At 48.3% G+C, this 17,318-nt stretch overlaps 1 protein-coding gene across 2 annotated transcripts in view; it reads left to right on the plus strand.

Moving 5' to 3' along the window:
* PAN3 (poly(A) specific ribonuclease subunit PAN3) overlaps positions 1-17,318 on the plus strand; it is a 1,108,727-nt gene that overhangs the window by 372,118 nt on the left and 719,291 nt on the right. For both annotated transcript variants that reach the window (XM_078657124.1, XM_078657125.1), the window contains exon 9: positions 2,646-2,750. In XM_078657124.1, coding sequence (XP_078513250.1) covers positions 2,646-2,750 — 105 coding nt within the window. The remainder of the gene's footprint in view (positions 1-2,645; positions 2,751-17,318) is intronic.

Genomic DNA, 17,318 nt, shown 5'->3' on the forward strand with positions numbered 1-17,318 from the left:
AATTGTGGGTCTGGGGCCAGTGTCCTATCGGGTGCAGGGTGCCTCTGTTGGAGATGGGTAAGAGAGGTGCCAGCTCTGGAATAAAACTTACTAGGGAAACTAGAAGTACTGAAATCAAAATTAATACAATGGACAGCAGGCTGAACACCAATTGTCCAAACCAGTCAAGAAAACCAACATGAGGGGAGTAGGGCTGGCTGTGGCGATTCAACTGTGTGGCTGAGGCTCTCATGAATGTTGGATAAGTGCTGGGGTGGGGCACCAAAGGGTCCTCAGTAAACGAAAGCTTCAGGAGGAGTTGCCCATTGATTCCTTATCTCTGCCAAGGTGAGGCAACCAAAGTGGCCCCCAGTCCCTACTGCCCCACCCTCCCCAGGTGTCTGTGAGTGTACCGTCCCCTCTCATAGAGGCTGCCCAGAAGCCCCCAACAGAAAGAAAGAAAGAGGACAATCATCCGAACACTTCTCCCAGACGGGGAAGACCCCATCTTGAGTGGTCGAGAGGGTAATCCTAGGAAGATCCCCCCTCACCCCCCAAGACTAGGAGAGAGTCACCGGAATTGAAGTGCCTAAAGGAGTTCAGCAGTGATCTGCGGAGTAAACCAGGTTGGGGACCAAGTCTCATGATGTATTGAAGATGAAGCATCTCTCATTTCAAAGGCGCCAGCTGACTCCTTTTGAGGTTCGTAGAAGACTGCTGCAACATCAAGAGCAGGGCATTGGCTTCTTTGAACCTGTTCCTGGAATAGGACTGACGAGTAGGATTAGGCCCAGTCTGCGCCTCCCTGAGAGCGGCAGGGACTTCTAGATGGTGACGCGATCATCCCTGGGTCGCAGCACAGTCACACACAGTGGAGAGGTGTGGTGCAGCGGCCAGGGCAGCTGACTTCAAAAGCACAGAGTCCCTGGCTCCGGCACCAGCTTAGCTCAGCACCATGTGACTCTGGGCACTAGCTCACTTAATTTCCACGACGGCCCCCCAGCGCCTTGAGACCCATAAGGGTGAGTAGTTTGCGCATTACAAACACAGATTTGTTTTATTTTACACACCCTCTACCTTCCGCCAAGATGCACAGTTTGAGGAATCCAAGAAAAAATGGTTCTTCCAATCCGCTATGATTTTAAGTTTAACTCTGAACAAGAGAGCATATTTAGTTAGGAACTCTTCATTGGTGCCTTGTGAGTCAAGACCGGTCCATTCTGCTCATTAATGTGTTGCAGTCTAAGGTAATCTTCTTAGCAGTGAATGCCTACCCCCTGTTGAGATTCAATTTGGCGAATGGTCAAACACCACACCCCCTTCTTTATCAGGAAGTAATTGTCCATTACTGCGACTTTGACAGCTGCCATAGCCTTTGTGGCCATGCTTGTTGTAAAAGAGTATATTTCTGATCTTGTAGATCACACTGCCTGTTTTGAAAATAATTTGTGCTGAAAGTAGGAATCAGCCTACCTCTACCGGAATGGAGGTATGCTTTAGGTTTCCTTGGATAGTATCCAATCTGGCCGCACTCTTGCATACAGTCTCATGAATGTCAGGGTAGACTCTGGAATACTGTTGAACTGCAGATTGTCCTTGCTTGTTGATATGCAGAAGTACGAAAGCATGTACAGTAGAGTAAAATGTATTTTTGTGGTAGGAAAAGGCGTAATTGTTTTGGTGAAATTTGATCTGGAACCAGGATGACTGAGCTCTTTTTACAGTAAATGCAAATACAATACAGATTTCCTTGAAGGTTGAGTAAGTGTAAATGAAAATGCAGATTGAGCACTAGGGAAACAACCTGCAGTTTTATTTTTAAATCTCGCTGCTCCTTGATTTTGTAGGTCAAGAAAAAGTCAGTTCTGTTTGGGTTCACTTCCGGTAATTGAAGTACATCCACATTTGGATGATTTCTAGGGGTGATCTGAACTTAAGGATGATGTTGGCTAAAGATGCGTTAATGCAGTTGTGGAAATAGCACCATATATTTGACTCACAAGCAATTCACGTGGGACCCCTTGTAGGTTAGATAGCACTGGGGTGAGTCTTGATGAACACAACAGGTGATAGAATGGAACATGCATCCCGATTAGTGTATCTTCCCCAATTCTTTACTCTTAGAGGTGTATGAGGTAAACCTTTTGATACTAGTGAAGGCCACGTAAATATATAGGTTATTATGTATTAGTGTTGAGTGTGTTAAGTCAAGATGCATCAGGCATGGGACACCCTTTTCAGTGATCTTCATTTCAAGATGCACCACCTGGTTGGTTGCAGTCTTGAACATTTCAAGAGCAGTCCCTAAAATTAAGGTGAGAAAATGTTTTGGAGGACAGTGTGCTCTTGTTTGCAACTGCTTTTTTCAGAGTAGTACCTACAAAATGGAGGCACCAAAAAAGAATGTAGTCGAGGAGCTCATCTATGCCAGTTTTTTCCCTTTTTAAAATTTTTATTTTATAACAAAGGACAGTTTTGTCATATGCGTAAATAAAAAAAAAACATAATACAGAAGGAGGGAAAGCATCACCTGTGTTAACATGAAGGCAACTGTAGCAATTCAATCATGAACAAACATGTATGAGATTTTATGGTACAATTAATTGTAGCATTCCTAAACAAAAATCCAAAGAAAGACAAATTTGCCTTTGGTTTTGTTTTTTCAGGTATTTCCAAACTATCACATCTACCCTCCCACTGCACCTCATGTTGCATATATGCAGCCAAAAGCAAATGCACCATCTTTCTTTATGGCAGATGAACTCAGACAGGTAAGCAATCATCTTAAAATCATATGTTTAACATTTTCACATTTGACAGCTTTTCCATGCAAACTTAACTCTCCTATACTGAATTCAAGTAATAATGCTTTATTAGTATTTTATATCAAACAGTTTGTGGTGGGAGCTGGCACTAAAAGTAAATAGACTAGCCCAGGTACTAGCGCAGGAAGGATGTGTAGTGGTTCTCTTGCGCACTTTTTATATGCCATCAGAAAAGTATTTTTTTTCCGTATTTGGCATCTTCAAAGCCATGTCTCATTGATCCCCATAAAAAATGTAAATTGTAATTTTATCTGTATGGTTGCTCTTTACTCTGACTTTCAGTAAAAGCAGGTCAGCCGCCTCCAGAATGAAGCTGATTATTTGACTGCACTGAAAAAGTAATGCCTTCTCCTTTTCAGAGATTACTCATTTGAATGTTAGCTGTTCCAAGCTCGAGTTTAGAAGACTCTGTGGCAGTGTGATTCAGTAGCTGAGCTCCCATTGTCTTCCAGAGAGAATTACTCTCATCCACTTTTTACCATTTTATATCCTTTATTGTAGTAGAATGTTATAGCAATTAATACCCCTGGTATTGCCACATAGCACTCTGGTTCATTGGCCCCCTTATCGGAGTGCATAGTTGACAGGGTGTTGGGTGCGAGTTCTTTTGATCAAATTGCTAATTCCAAAGAGTGGTTGATGATTGTGCTGGTTGCGAAGGCTGCTGAGCTATTTTAATGTTGAGTGAGAGGATGCCATTCAGTCTATGAGAATATGATATGAAGGTATTTTATCAAATGTGTCCAGCTGAACATGTAGCATCCAGTTGAACTGGGTGGAGTGATTCTAGGTTAGAAGAGGCTTTTAGTCTGGCACAGTTCGATTTGTCAAGAACGGTTTTGAAGTTTTCCCTATGTACAAAATTAAAAAAATATTTCATTGTGATCTCAGAGGCAAAGTCCAGGAAGAATGCAAATAGAGCATGGTGCGGGGAATTTTGTGGGAAGGGTTCTGCAAATAGAAAGGAATGAGGCTGTGAAGGTAAGAACTGGAGGGCATTACATGAGTAGTGACCCATTTCGGGGCAGAATGATCTCAGATGGATTTGATAGGTAGAGTGTATTGTTTACTGTGACTAGTAGGAACATTTGTGAGGAGTATTTTCTACCTCTGTGTTATGGCTACATTTATGATGCTTGCTGAATTATCACTTAACCAGGTTTCAGTGATGAATAGCAGGTCAGCACTAGAGTCTGATATCATTTGATAGATGAGCAGATGCTTCTTGTATATGGATTTTTTACACTTGAGAGGATGCAGAAGAGTTTACGAATAAACGTAGGTTGTGTTTAGAGTTGAAGGTGAGGAAGAAGAATGTAAATATAAGGATGAATGTCTGAATAAAACAATCTGAATAATTACTTTGCATCGTTGAGTACAGGTGGGGCGTCAGGTGGAGGAGGTAAAGTGGAAGCAATGGGGGTGTCAGCTTATTTTTTAGTGTGGTTGAGAATAGTTAAGTGGGGGATATGGGAAGAGTAGGAGGTTGAGGGAGAAAGCAGAATGGAGCGGATTTCAGTTTGTAATGTCTCTTGCTTTTCTAGACACAGTTAATCAGAGCAGTCACTTTCCTGTTAGTTTTCTGTTATCCGCTACAGATCTGCAACAGGTTGCCCCAGATCAAAATATGTGTTTGTGTTGATCTTTAGCTTAGCATTTAACCCTTCATTTAATTTTATTTTGTTTTGAACTGAACTATCTGCTTGCACATACATGGCACATACCTAGAAGCAATTCAGTTCAGTCAATGTTCTGAAAATCCTATCGGTCTTGTTTTGCTTGGTGCCTAAGGCAATATTTTTCTACTATTTTATCTGTAAGTGTATTTCTGTGCTCCATGTTTATGTTGGAGCTTTCACAGAAAATCTGATACCTGATTCACTCCATCTTGTGCACTGTAAACTTGTCTCATATAGGAAAGATTCTGCTCCCACAACCTTGTGGCCTGCTTGTGAGCAGCAACTAACGGTGGTCCCCTATCCCCCAATGGATAACATTGGGCCTCAGCACTCTTCACCCGGCCGCCCTAGTGGTGCTGAGGGTGTTTCAAGAGTGCATCCTTGACCCTGGAAGAACCCTGGTTCTAACCCCAGAATACCAACTCCCACAATTGACTACTTACCTGAAAACCGATAACTTAATTTCCTTCCATCGGATTGCTTTTGGCTGCTTTTCTTGAAAATTGTGCGAAGTGTGTAGTTGGTTTTGTATTAGAATTTGAAAAACTGCAAATATCTAAAAACTGCTTTACTCACATTTTCTCTAGGAAATGTCTCAGTGTGATATGTAGGCATATCACACTGAGTAGAAAAAGTAATCCATAAAGTAATCTTCAAAGTAATGAAAAGTAATCTAACAGTAATTTCAACTGTATTCAAAGTATTTACAAATCTGTAGCAAAGTCATTTTCAATCAGCTTGCTTTTATTATTCAACTTGCTTTGAAAAGTACTGTTACACTTACCTGTGCCAGGCTTGCTTTGTTCTAGAAAATAAATATAACAAAATAATATTTTTATACTAACAAATTTGTTCTGAGTTCAGTCTTTGAGTGTGTGACATAATTTGCTGCCTGAGTGTGTACACCAAATGCTTAACACTACCCTCTGATAAAGCCTTGCTGCTCGTCCACACTACCACAAATAGAGTAATGTGCTATCAACTTTTACCTCTGCCTACCTTTGGGGTTCCACTGAACTCTGTGCACACTATACCTAATTTTGGTATAGTATATACAGAGCCAGCTTCCTACACTACTGCACCCAGAGTATTCTCAAAATGTCTAGCAGTAGTTGTAGCTCAGAAGACAGCAGATTCATGTCTTCTCATATCTAGACGATTGGCTCGTCAAAGCCAACACACACAAAAACTGTTTGCAACACACTCAGTCTACATAAGACCTTCTCCATCAATTGGGCTTTACAGTCAATACGCAAAAGACTCAGCTGCCACCATCAGAAAAGGAAAGCAAACAAGTGGACATGGTGGGCAGGAAGATGGAAAAGGAGGCAGTGACGCAGTGGCGCATCGCAAACTCCAATGCCCTACTAAACAGATACGGACGAAAGCAATGGGATAGGATCGAAGAACTCGTCAACTCACTCCCCGAGGAGGACAAAAAAAGAGGTAAATTTATTGTCCAGGAAGGCAGAAACATGACTAACACATGCCATAAATCTGCACTGGATGCAGCAGACACTGCCAGCAGGTTAATGTGCACAGGTACAACCTTGAGAAGACCTGCCTTGCTAAGAATTTATGGATTTAAGCAGGAGTTTCAAACCTCTATCATTAACAGACCTTTCACAGGAGAGCCACTGTTTGGAAAGGAGGTAGGCGAATCACTCAAACAAATAAAGAAGGATAATGAGACTCCAAGGTCAATGGGAGCCCTACAGAAAAGAGGAACCTTCAAAAGAGGTGGGTTTAACTGGAGAAAACCCACAGGAAGAGGAACATTTGCAAATGTCGCACAAACATCAACAAGGCTAGGGAAGTGGCCAACAAACAGGATACCAAGGTTGGCAGCAACAGCCCAAGCAGCCCTTTCAAGGCAGAGGCCAAACCTCAAGAGGAAGAAGAAATGGCTCTAATTGACTCCAACACGGACAAATACCCACACACAAGAACAGTGGGAGGATGGATTACACAATACCAGCATCAGTGGAGAAAAATCACCACAAACAAATGGATTTTAAATTTGGTAAAATATGGGAATTTCATAGAACTAACAAACACCAACTGCAAACCCACCAAGAAAAAAAGTTCCTCAAATCACATCTCGAACAGTTAAATGCAGAAATTCAAGACCTTCTTCAAAAACAAGCAATAGAATTGGTACCAAGAGTAGAACTCTTCAAAAGAAATTACTCACTGTATTTCCTGGTTCCAAAACGGGATTTATCACCATGACCAATCCTGGACCTAAGGGTCATAAATAAATTCATTTTAACACAACACTTCTAGATTACTACTCTACAAGAGATAATCCCACAAATTCAAAAAGGGGATTACAGGAAAACAATAGACCTCAAGGATGCCTATCTGCACATACCTATGAACAAAAAAATAACGAGAACATATCTCAGGTTTCTGCACAATAGAACACACTTCCAGTTCAAGGTACTGCCATTCCGGATAAAATCTACACCACAAGTTTTTACCAAGTGCCTAGCTGCAGTCGCAGCACATCTGAGAAGAGAGGGAATGCACGTCTAACCCTACCTGGGCGTCGGGCTCATAAAAGCAAGCACAAAGCAAGGATGTTGCAGCCTCGTTCAAACAGCAATCCACACGCTTCAACAGTTAGGATTCTCCATGAATTAACAAAAAATCCTCAACAATGCCAGAAAGAGGAAAGATTTTCCTAGGTGCAAAACTAAACTCAAGGAATGCTCGGGCATACCTGATGCTAAACAGGATACAAGTTATCAAACGGGAAACCTCCCTCTACCAGAGGGGTCAATCTCTGACAGTGAGGAGAGTCATGAAACTCATGGGCATGATGGCATCATGCATCCCACTCATTCCTCATGCCCGTCTATATATGCGCCCATTCCAGGAATGGCTCACCAACAACTGGTCCCAAGGCACAGGGAGTTGGGAGGATCTAGTGATTGTTACGCACAAGTTGCAAGCAGAAACACAATGGTGGGCATCCAACAACATAGCACGGGGGAGACCTTTCAAATACTTAACTCCTTCTGTGACAATAACAGACGCATCCCTTAAGGGGAGCACATTTCAAGAAACTGAAAGTAAGAGGCCAATGGAACAAACAAGATTCCTTAAAGCACATCAGTTACTTGGAAATGAAGACTGTATTCCTGCATTGAAGGCATTCCAGAAACCAATTAAAAAACAGAAATGTCCAGATTCAAACTGATAACACCACCACAATGGACTACCTCAACAAAGAGGGAGGTACAAGATCATTTCCGCTAAGCAAATTAGCACAACAGATCTGGCATAGCTCGAGGCATCAATCTGCAAACAATACACCCACCTGGATTACAAACACAACAGCAGACTTGCTGAGCAGACAGAACAGCTGCTTCCTCAAGTGGGAATTGAAGGACAAGACAGTACAATACATGCTCAAAACATGTGGAACACCAGTGATAGACTTGTTTGCAACAGTACCAAACAGGAAATGCCGGTCCTTTCCCTCACTACCTGTCAAAAGGGAATGCCCTGTCACTAAATTGGTCAGGAATATATGCATACACCATTCCTCCAATACCGCTAATCCAAAGAGTAATAGAAAAAGCAAGACAACCAGGAACAAACCTAATTCTCATCGCTCCACAATGGCCAAGACCGACATGGTACTCAACACTGCTTGAAATGTCCAAGGTACAAATCATAAAGATAAGAGCAGACAAGGACATGTTGATAATGCAACAGGGTCAAATCTTTCACCAGGACCCAACAACACTACACTTAGAATTTTGGCACCTCAATACGTAGAATTTGGTCACCTCATCCTGCCTCGACGAGCAATGGAAAGTCTAAAAGAGAAAAGAAAGCAGACAAGAAAATGCTACGCAGATAAATGTAAGCGATACACCACGTGGTGCAAAGATAACTGTGAGAAGTTGGCCTGGTATATGATGTTCACTATTCTAGTGAGCACCTTGCACCAGTTCAAACAACCCTTATGGTGATGGTTGTAAAGTCAACCTTATAGACCAGCTATCCTAGTGGTAGCATGGACAAAACAGTCTTAGGCTAAACTCAAGAGGGCATGTGAAGCCAGCTGTTTTACCATATGCAATCCCTTTAATACCAAGTGAAAGGACACCATACAGGTTGTATTATCAATATATATATATATATATATGTATGTATTTCTAACACAATCCTCTGAACTCTTTGAGGTCAGAGGCACCAACACAAGGCAAGATACTTAATTAAAATACAATAAGTTGCACAAAATACAGTAATGCCCATGGGGCACTTCGAACCATATACTAAAATAGTGGTATAAGGACCACATCTGAAAGAAACAGGTTAGTATTAGATTCCTTACCTTAGAATATCCCCAGGCATCAGTCTGGATCCGGAAACTTTTGCGTAGCAGTACCCCTGCGCGTCGGTAGGCGTCGTCTGCAGGCGTCCCCTGCGGCTCCGCGTCCGTCGTTGGCGTCGTGCGCCGTGATGACGTCGCTGGAGTATATAGACGCCGCCTCCGCGCGCTGACGTCAGTTCTTCTTTTTTCCGCGCCAGTTAGCGCAGATCCGAGAAGTGCAGTACTCCGGTCTTTTGACCAAAGTTTTTTCGGTGAATCTTTGATTCTTCTTACGGTGCCGGTCGGATGCCCGGTTTTAAGAACTGTGACGACTGTGACCGCACGATGTCGGTCACGGATCATCACCGACTCTGCCTCCGGTGCCTGGGCCCCGACCACGCAGTGGACGACTGTGTCGACTGCCGGACCCTGACGAGTAAAGCTAGGCGGGAGCGGTCCCGCAAGCTACTCGAGCTGCGGGTGTCGGCCCCGCGTCGAGAGCGGTCCCGGTCCGGCCGGAGGTCGAGGGAGCGGTCGCGGAGCCGCCACGAGCGCTCCGGAAGTCGTCACCATTCCTCTGGTTCCTCAGGTAGGAAACACAAGAAGTCGGGGCGTCGTCATCGTACCCCCGACGCTCGCGCGATGCGGCCGGGGGTTCGGGTGGCCCCACCCCCGCGGCTCCGCGTGAGTCGCCGGCGCGGCCTGCTCCATACCCTACGGTCCCTGGGCAAGGCGCGACGCCCGGGGAGATAGAGGAGTTCCTCATGGCCATGAGGGCACTGTCTCCTCCGACGGGGCCTACGGCGCCTTCGGGCCCTGTGCTTCTGTCCGGGGGCCCTAGCGGTTCGGGTGCTCCTGCCTCGACGCCGTCGGGTGCTCTGGCCCCGGCGCCGCAGGGACCTCCGGGTCGACGCCGGCTGGTCTACCGGCCTCTCCGGTGCCGATTCCATCGGGGTTGCCCCCGACGCCGCCCCCGCGCAGCGCCGGTGCTCCGGCGCCGGCTCCGGGCGGCGGCGCCCCCATACCCTCTCCGACTCCGGACGCGGAGTCGGACTGGCGTCGCCCGACGCAGAGTCCGACGCCGATGGGGCCTGTGGACCCCGGGGAGCCGGTCTACATTGTTGATTCCGAATATGGTGAATATGTAGATTACGGAGAGGGTTGGGAGGGGTCTGAGGACCCTCTGTCACGCGAGTGTCAGTACAATGTGGACTGGACAGGTGATTTGGGTGACGCCAGTGGTCTGGACGACTCTCCTAACCCTGGCTTTGTCTCGCCTCCTACCGTGGCTTCGGAGGAGGGGGCTCCTTATTCAGTGGTGCTGATGAGGGCAGCCAAGGCCTTTACGTTGAGCTCCCTGTCGCTGCCGTGAGGCCTAACATCCTCACTGAGGTCTTCAAACCGCAGTCATGCCCACAGGAGCCACTGCTGCCGTTCAACGAAGCCTTGTCTGACGTTCTTTTGGGCACGTGGTCCAGGCCCGCTTCAGGTTCGCCTGTTGATAGGAACATGGCCAGACGCCACCGTCCATGTAAGGATGACCCCAAGTTCCTGTCCACCCATCCCACCCCTGAGAGTCTGGTGATCCAGGCCTCGACTTCCCAGACCGCATTCCCGTCGGCCCCGCCGGACCGGGAATCCAAGAGGTACGACCAGTATGGAAAAAAGGTCTTCTCGTCCCTGAGTTTGGGACTGCGGTCTTGCAACACCGCATGCCTCTTGGGCCGCTACTCCCACTCTCTGTGGGATACGGTCGCGGACCTGCTGCCAGAATGCCCGCAAGAGGTACGGGCAAAGCTCGGCAAGGCTATGATTGAAGGCCGAGACGCAGCAAAATACTCCATCAGGTGTGGTCTTGATACGACCGACTCGCTGGGCAGAGCGATGTCCACGACGGTGGCGATTCGTCGCCACGCCTGGCTGAGGTCTGCCAACTTTTCGGCAGATGTCCAGAATGCCTTGATGGACATGCCGTTCGATGGCAGTCGCCTGTTTGGCGACAAAGCGGACCACGCGCTGGAGCGCTTCAAGGACTCCAGGGTCACGGCCAAGTCCTTGGGCCTCTCGACCCAGCGCCAGCAAGCGGGTTCGTTTCGCTCCTTTCGTGGCCAAGGAAGGGGCGGTCCCACACGTGCTGCCAGCCACGCGCCGCAACACATTTCTCAACGCGGTGGCGGCCGTGGAATCCGCCGTGGAGGCGGTGGGGGACAACGGCGAGGTCAGACCACACCTCCCCCCGCAGCATTGGCCTCCAAATCCTCCTAGTCCGTGCTTTCAGGCCCATGTGACGCCAGTGGGTGGCAGGGTTCGCCATCACCACTCCCGCTGGCGCGCAATCACATCGGACAGGTGGGTGCTGCAGCTCGTCCGAAGGGGCTACTCCCTCCCCTTCGAGACCACTCCTCCAGCCATGCCACCGCAGAACCACCGTGTGTCGGGGGACCACTTGACACTTCTGCAGGAGGAAGTTACGGCCCTCTTGGCCAAGGGGGGCGTCGAGCACGTTCCTGGGCCAGAAGTAGGGCGTGGTTGCTATTCCCACTACTTTCTGGTACCCAAGAAGGACAAAGGGGGCCTACGTGCTATCTTGGATCAACGGAACGTCAACGGCTTCCTCCGGAAGGAGAAGTTCAAGATGTTGACTTTGGCTCAGGTCTTGGCTGCTCTAGACCCGCTAGACTGGATGGTAGCGTTGGACTTGCAGGATGCGTATTTTCACATCCCCGTCCTGCCGGCCCACCGGCGTTACCTGCGGTTCACGGTAGGCCACAAGCACTTTCAGTTTATCGTGCTCCCATTCGGCCTTACCAGCGCCCCACGGGTGTTCACAAAGGTGATGGCGGTGGTCGCAGCCCATCTGCGTCGGTTGGGGGTTTCAGTCTTCCCCTACCTGGACGACTGGTTGTTGAAGGCGGGCTCGCCCCAGACAGTCGTCCACCACCTTCAGATGACGGCAGACCTCCTGCACGAGCTGGGGTTTTCCATCAATGTGCCGAAATCACACCTGTGTCCCTCTCAAAAGCTCCTTTTCATCGGAGCGCTACTCGACTCGGCGCAGTTTCGGGTTTATCCTCCGGAACGGCGAGTCCGGGATATACAGGCTTTGATTCCCATCTTTCAGCCGTTATCCCGGGTTTCGGTCAGGTTGACGCTGCGGCTGCTGGGGCTGATGGCTTCCTGCATCCTTCTGGTGCATCATGCCCGGTGGCGGATGCGGGCTCTGCAGTGGGACTTGAAGTTTCAGTGGGCCCAGCATCAGGGCAACTTGTCCGACCATGTCTTGATCTCGGAGGGCACTGCGAGACAACTGCAGTGGTGGCTTACGGACCGCGATTGGGTCAGAGGCAGATCCCTCTCCCTTCCCCAACCGGAGCACGTGGTTGTGACGGACGCGTCCCTCCAGGGCTGGGGAGGCCACCTGGGAGAGGCGGATATCAGAGGCATGTGGTCTCCGGCGGAGTCCCGGCTCCATATAAACCTGTTGGAGCTGCGGGCGATCCGTCTAGCACTGAAGGCATTCCTCCCCTTTGTCAACGGGAGTGTAGTGCAGGTGTTCACGGACAACACCACCGCCATGTGGTACTGCAACAAGCAGGGCGGAGTGGGGTCGTGGAGCCCTTGCCAGGAGGCTCTGCGTTTCTGGCAATGGCTGGAACGTCAGAGCGTGACTCTGACGGTTCAACACCTGGCAGGTTCTCTGAACGCCGGGGCGGACGAACTCAGCCGTCGGTGCTCGGTGGATCACGAATGGCGTCTGAACTCGGACGTGGCGAAAGGCCTCTTTCTGCAATGGGGAGAGCCTTGGTTAGATCTATTCGCCACAGAAGAGAACGCGCAATGTCATCAGTTCTGCGCGTTGGAGTTTCCAAGACGGCACTTGCACGGCTACGCCTTTCGGCGCGCGTGGAGTTGCGGTCTATTGTACGCCTTTCCGCCTATACCACTTCTGCCCAGAGTGCTGAAGAAGATCAGGCGCGACCGGGCCCAAGTTATCCTTGTGGCTCCGGACTGGGCTCGAAGGTACTGGTATCCCGAGCTACTCAGCATGTCAGTCGGTCCCTCGATCCGCCTGCCCCTTCTGGAGGACCTTCTGTCGCAGCAGCAGGGGACGGTCCTCCACCCGAACCTGTCCAGTCTCCACCTCCATGCGTGGAGATTGAGCGGCGACAGTTGAGGCCATTTGACTTGCCTCCTGAAGTCTGTGATGTGATTCTGGCAGCCAGGCGTCCCTCCACAAAGTCGGTATACGCCTGCCGGTGGAACAGATTTGTGGCATGGTGCACAGCAAAGGCTGTGGACCCTCTTTCTGCCCCTCTCTCCGAGGTTCTCCTCTTTCTTCTCTCTCTTGCCCAGCAGGGCTCTGCTCTGGGCACGATCAAGGGCTACCTTTCTGCCCTTTCGGCCTTTCTAAGGCTGCCTGATCAACCTTCTTTGTTCAAGTCCCCTATTGTAACGAGATTCTTGAAAGGCATCACGCACATGTATCCACCTGTTCCGTTTGTGATGCCTCAGTGGGACTTGAACCTGGTTCTGACCTTCTTGATGTGTGCTCCCTTTGAGCCACTTCATTCCTGTCCTCTCCGTCTCCTGACTTTAAAGACGGCCTTCCTGGTTGCCATCACCTCTGCCAGGAGAGTGAGTGAGCTCCAGGCTCTTTCTGTCAAACCTCCTTTCATGTCCATTCATCCAGACAAGGTGGTTCTGAGAACTAGACCTTCTTTCCTGCCCAAAGTAGTCTCTGATTTTCACATCGGGCAGTCCATCACCTTACCCTCCTTCTTCCCGCCTCCGCATCCTTCAAAGGATGAAGAGCGGCTCCATCGTCTGGACCCAAAACGTGCGCTTTCATTTTATATGGATCGCACTCGCCAGTTCCGGGTGGATGACCAACTGTTTGTTGGCTACGTGGGTTCGAAGAAGGGACGGGCGGTGCATAAGCGGACCATCTCTCGGTGGGTCGTCCTGTGCATCAAAGCGTGCTGCTCTTTGGCTCGGAAGGAGCCTCCTGTTGGGCTGAGGACCCATTCCACTCGGGCCACGGCGGCTACTACTGCCCTGGGCCGGGGAGTCCCCTTGCAGGACATTTGTCAGGCGGCTACGTGGGCCTCGCTGCACAGGACTTTCTGGTGTAAGCTGTATTGGTTTGCAGACCCACCACCGGGGTTGGTATTGCTGGGGTATCTATTCTAAGGTAAGGAATCTAATACTAACCTGTTTCTTTCAGATGAACAAGTTACTTACCTTCGGTAACGATATATCTGTAAGAAACAGTAGTTAGTATTAGATTCCTTACCGCCCCACCCATCCTCCCCGTTCTGCGAACTGATACATAGGGTTAAGGTCATCCCCTTCAGGGCCCTAGTTTCGCATGGCACCAGTGTTGGTTCTTACATGGCTCTCCGTGTTCTGGCGCGGAAAAGCTGTGTGCAAAGAACTGATGTCAGCGCGCGGAGGCGGCGTCTATATACTCCAGCGACGTCAGCACGACGCCAACGACGGACGCGGAGCCGCAGGGGACGCCTACCGACACGCAGGGGTACTGCTACGCAAAAGTTTCCGGATAAGGTAAGGAATCTAATACTAACTACTGTTTCTTACAGATATATCGTTACCGAAGGTAAGTAACTTGTTCGTCACAAACAAAGGAAAGGCCTAGGGAATCGCTGGGGCTATTTATATTTATTCAGAGTTTTATATAGCGCGAACAAGATCTTTACAGATATCAGAGCGCTTCACAGAAACTAGGGGTGAGGATAGCAGGAGGGTGTCGCAACATAATATTGGGTGCAATATAAAATTCAATAGCATGATCGGATAGCAGTCAAGTGCCGGTAAAATATCAATAAACAAACAGGTAAACGATAATATAAGACGATAATGAGTCTTTGATCCAACTATGACAATATCTAAAAGTTACAGGGAGCAAGAGGTAGGGACAACGAATTTCATCCGACTAACGTGAATAGTCTAATAATAGCTAGTGAGTGAGTAGCATAATAGGATCGACTAATCATCATAGACTAATGGCAAGCAAAGAGAATAAAAGGATCGAAAACAGGAATAATATGATATAATTTGACATTAGACAATCAGGTAGCCAATGATACCAAAGCGGTGCGAAGTCTCTGATCAGCAGACACTAAAGTTCAGGTGAACTTAGCCATGAGGATGGCTTTCACCTCTTTCTTAAAGAAGGCTGTGGAGGAGATACGCCTGGTTTCGGGAGGGAGTGCGTTCCAGATCCTCGGTGCCATTCCTAAGAAGGAGCGTTTGTAAGTTTTTTCCTTCCGGAATCTGCGAGGTTTCAGGAGAAGATTTTTTGTACTTCTATTGGATCTCGAACCTCCTGATATAGTCACCTTTTGCGTGAGGTAGTTGGGTGTCTTGTGGTGTACGGCCGAGTGTGTCATAACAGCAATTTTCAGCTGTATTCTGGCTTCAAAGGGCAGCCATTTCAGGGATTTCAGGTCAGGGGATATATGAGAGTGTTTTCTTGAGCCAGTAATGAGTCTCGCGGCAGCGTTCAAGGAGGCTCTTAGGGGTGCAGTTGTTGCTAGAGGGAGACCACTGAGGGTCACAATTCCATAGTCTATGCGGGGGATGACGAGGGCTTGTACAGCATTTTGGAAGTCTTTGGCTGGGAGGAAGGGTTTAAGTTTCCTCAGTGTGTTGATTTGGGAATTAGCTCCTTTCGTTGCTTTGCTAATGTGCTGTTGCATGTTGAGCTTTGCGTCCAGTGTGATACCTAAGGATTTCGCGGAATCCACGATGGTGGGCCGGACATTGAGTGCTGTTAGGTGATTGAGCCAGATTTGGGTGGTGGTAATTTTCGCAGGGGGTGATATCAGAAGGAACTCCGTTTTCAGTGCATTTAGTTTGAGGTGATTGTCGGCCAACCACGCTTGGGTCTTTATAAGAGTGTAGTTCAGGAGTTTGATATCCTCCGGGGATTGTACCTTTAGGTAAAGTTGAGTGTCATCGACATACATATGGAAGTATACATTGGATGCTTGGAGTAAGGTGGCAAGTGGTTCCATGATGAGGTTGAACAGTGTGGGTGAAAGGGAGGATCCTTGTGGCACGCCTATGTCTACTGGCACAGGCGAGGACAACACATTGTTGATCTTGAACTTCTGAGACCGGTTATGTAGGAAGGAAGTGAACCATTTGAGAACAGTCCCGGATAAACCCATTCTAGTGTTTAGCAGCTCCAGGAGGTTCTCATGTTTGACCGTGTCAAATGCTGATGAAAGGTCAAGAAGGATGAGGAGGCATGAATCATTGCGATCAAGAATTTGGAGGGCGTCATCAATTATGTGAGTCATGGCCGTTTCCGTGCCGTGTTTCGCTCGGAAGCCTGATTGGTGAGGGTTGAGGAGGTCAAACTTGTCAATGTGTTTTGTTAGTTGGAGTTGTACACATTTTTCCAGCAGTTTGGCCAAGGTGGGTATGTTTGTGATGGGGCGGTAATTGTTTAGGTCAGACGGGTCAGCTGTAGGTTTCTTGAGTATGGGCGTGACTTGCCCAACCTTGAGCGAGTCCGGGATGAGACCTTGTTGCAGGGAGCTGTTAATGATTTTGGTCCAGAGTGGGAGAAGCATGGTGGTGAAGTCTTTTACAGCATTAGCGGGTAGGGGGTCTGTGAGGTGATTAGAGGGTTTCAGGGTACCGAGCAGTCTGTGTATTGCTTCTTCAGAGTAGGTGTCGAAGGACGTCCATGATGCGCTATTTTTAGGCTGAGTGTTAGACATTCTGATGTGACCCGCGTTTTGGCTTACATCATTGAGGAGATCAGCTCTTATGTTGTCGGTCTTTAGCTTGAAGAAAGCAGAAAAGTCTTCACTGTGTGGGATGTCGATTGCAGTGTTTGATCGTAAGGGTTGCGGCTTTGTTTGACTTTTGACTAGTTCAAACAATTTTCTTGGTCGGTTTTTCGCTTGGTCAAGCTGGAGGCTAAAGAAGTCAGATTTCGCACGCTTGATTTTCCTAAAGTAGGCATTTCTCTTGTTCTTAAGCGTTTTGCGATGTAGTGATGAGGGATCAGCTCTCCAAGTGCGCTCTGCCGATCGCATAGCTCGCCTGTCTTAGTTGAGTCTGCCGTCATACCAAGGGTTCGAGCTCTTAGTGGAGACTCTCTTTAGTTGCAGTGGGGCGGCTTAGTTGATTATTGAGGTCATAGAGTCGAGGTAGAGGTCCGTCAGTGATTGAACATCAGCGACGCCAGCAGGGGGAAGGAGGAGCCTGTAGGTGTGGGGAGGTAGGGAATTGGGGTTCAGCTTCTTCATGTCCCTTTTCCAGATCTTGGATTTGGTGGGTTGAGCAGGGGAAGGTTTGACTTTTTCATTGATAAAGAAGGTGATGATGTGGTGATCTGACCAATCACAAGGTTGGATTGCCCCCAGTTGGGTATAGTCCTCTTTGGCGATGATGAGATAGAGTATCGATCCTGTATCATGTGTTGGGCAGTTGCATATTTGAGTGAGGTCAAGCGCGTTAAGGAAAGTT

Source organism: Lissotriton helveticus, chromosome 8 (assembly GCF_964261635.1).
Source record: "Lissotriton helveticus chromosome 8, aLisHel1.1, whole genome shotgun sequence".
NCBI lineage: Eukaryota > Metazoa > Chordata > Amphibia > Caudata > Salamandridae > Lissotriton > Lissotriton helveticus.